Here is a 285-nt window from a genome sequence, read left to right on the forward strand (position 1 = left end):
TGTCCTATCGATGCTCTCAGACTCGGTGTATGTGCAAATGTCTTAAGCAGTCTACTTAACGTGCAATTGGGTCAGCCATCGTCTCAATCATGTTGTTCGCTCATCCAAGGTTTGGTTGACCTCGACGCTGCCATTTGTCTCTGCACTGCTCTTAGGGCTAACGTTCTTGGCATTAACCTTAACGTTCCAATATCCCTCAGCGTTCTTCTCAACGTTTGTAACAGAAAGCTTCCATCTGGTTTCCAATGTGCTTGAACAATATCAGCTATGCATACTACTCACGCA

General features: G+C 45.3%; 1 protein-coding gene across 1 annotated transcript; it reads left to right on the forward strand.

Moving 5' to 3' along the window:
- Positions 1-6: 6 nt before the first annotated feature.
- LOC109132085 (pEARLI1-like lipid transfer protein 1) lies at positions 7-279 on the forward strand (the record flags this gene model as incomplete). The annotated part of the gene is made up of 1 exon (XM_019243207.1): positions 7-279. A coding segment is annotated over one exon (249 nt), but the record flags the coding sequence as incomplete, so codon positions are not given.
- Between the last annotated feature and the right edge of the window lie 6 nt (positions 280-285).

Source organism: Camelina sativa, unplaced genomic scaffold (assembly GCF_000633955.1).
Source record: "Camelina sativa cultivar DH55 unplaced genomic scaffold, Cs unpScaffold19481, whole genome shotgun sequence".
NCBI classification, from domain to species: Eukaryota; Viridiplantae; Streptophyta; class Magnoliopsida; order Brassicales; family Brassicaceae; genus Camelina; species Camelina sativa.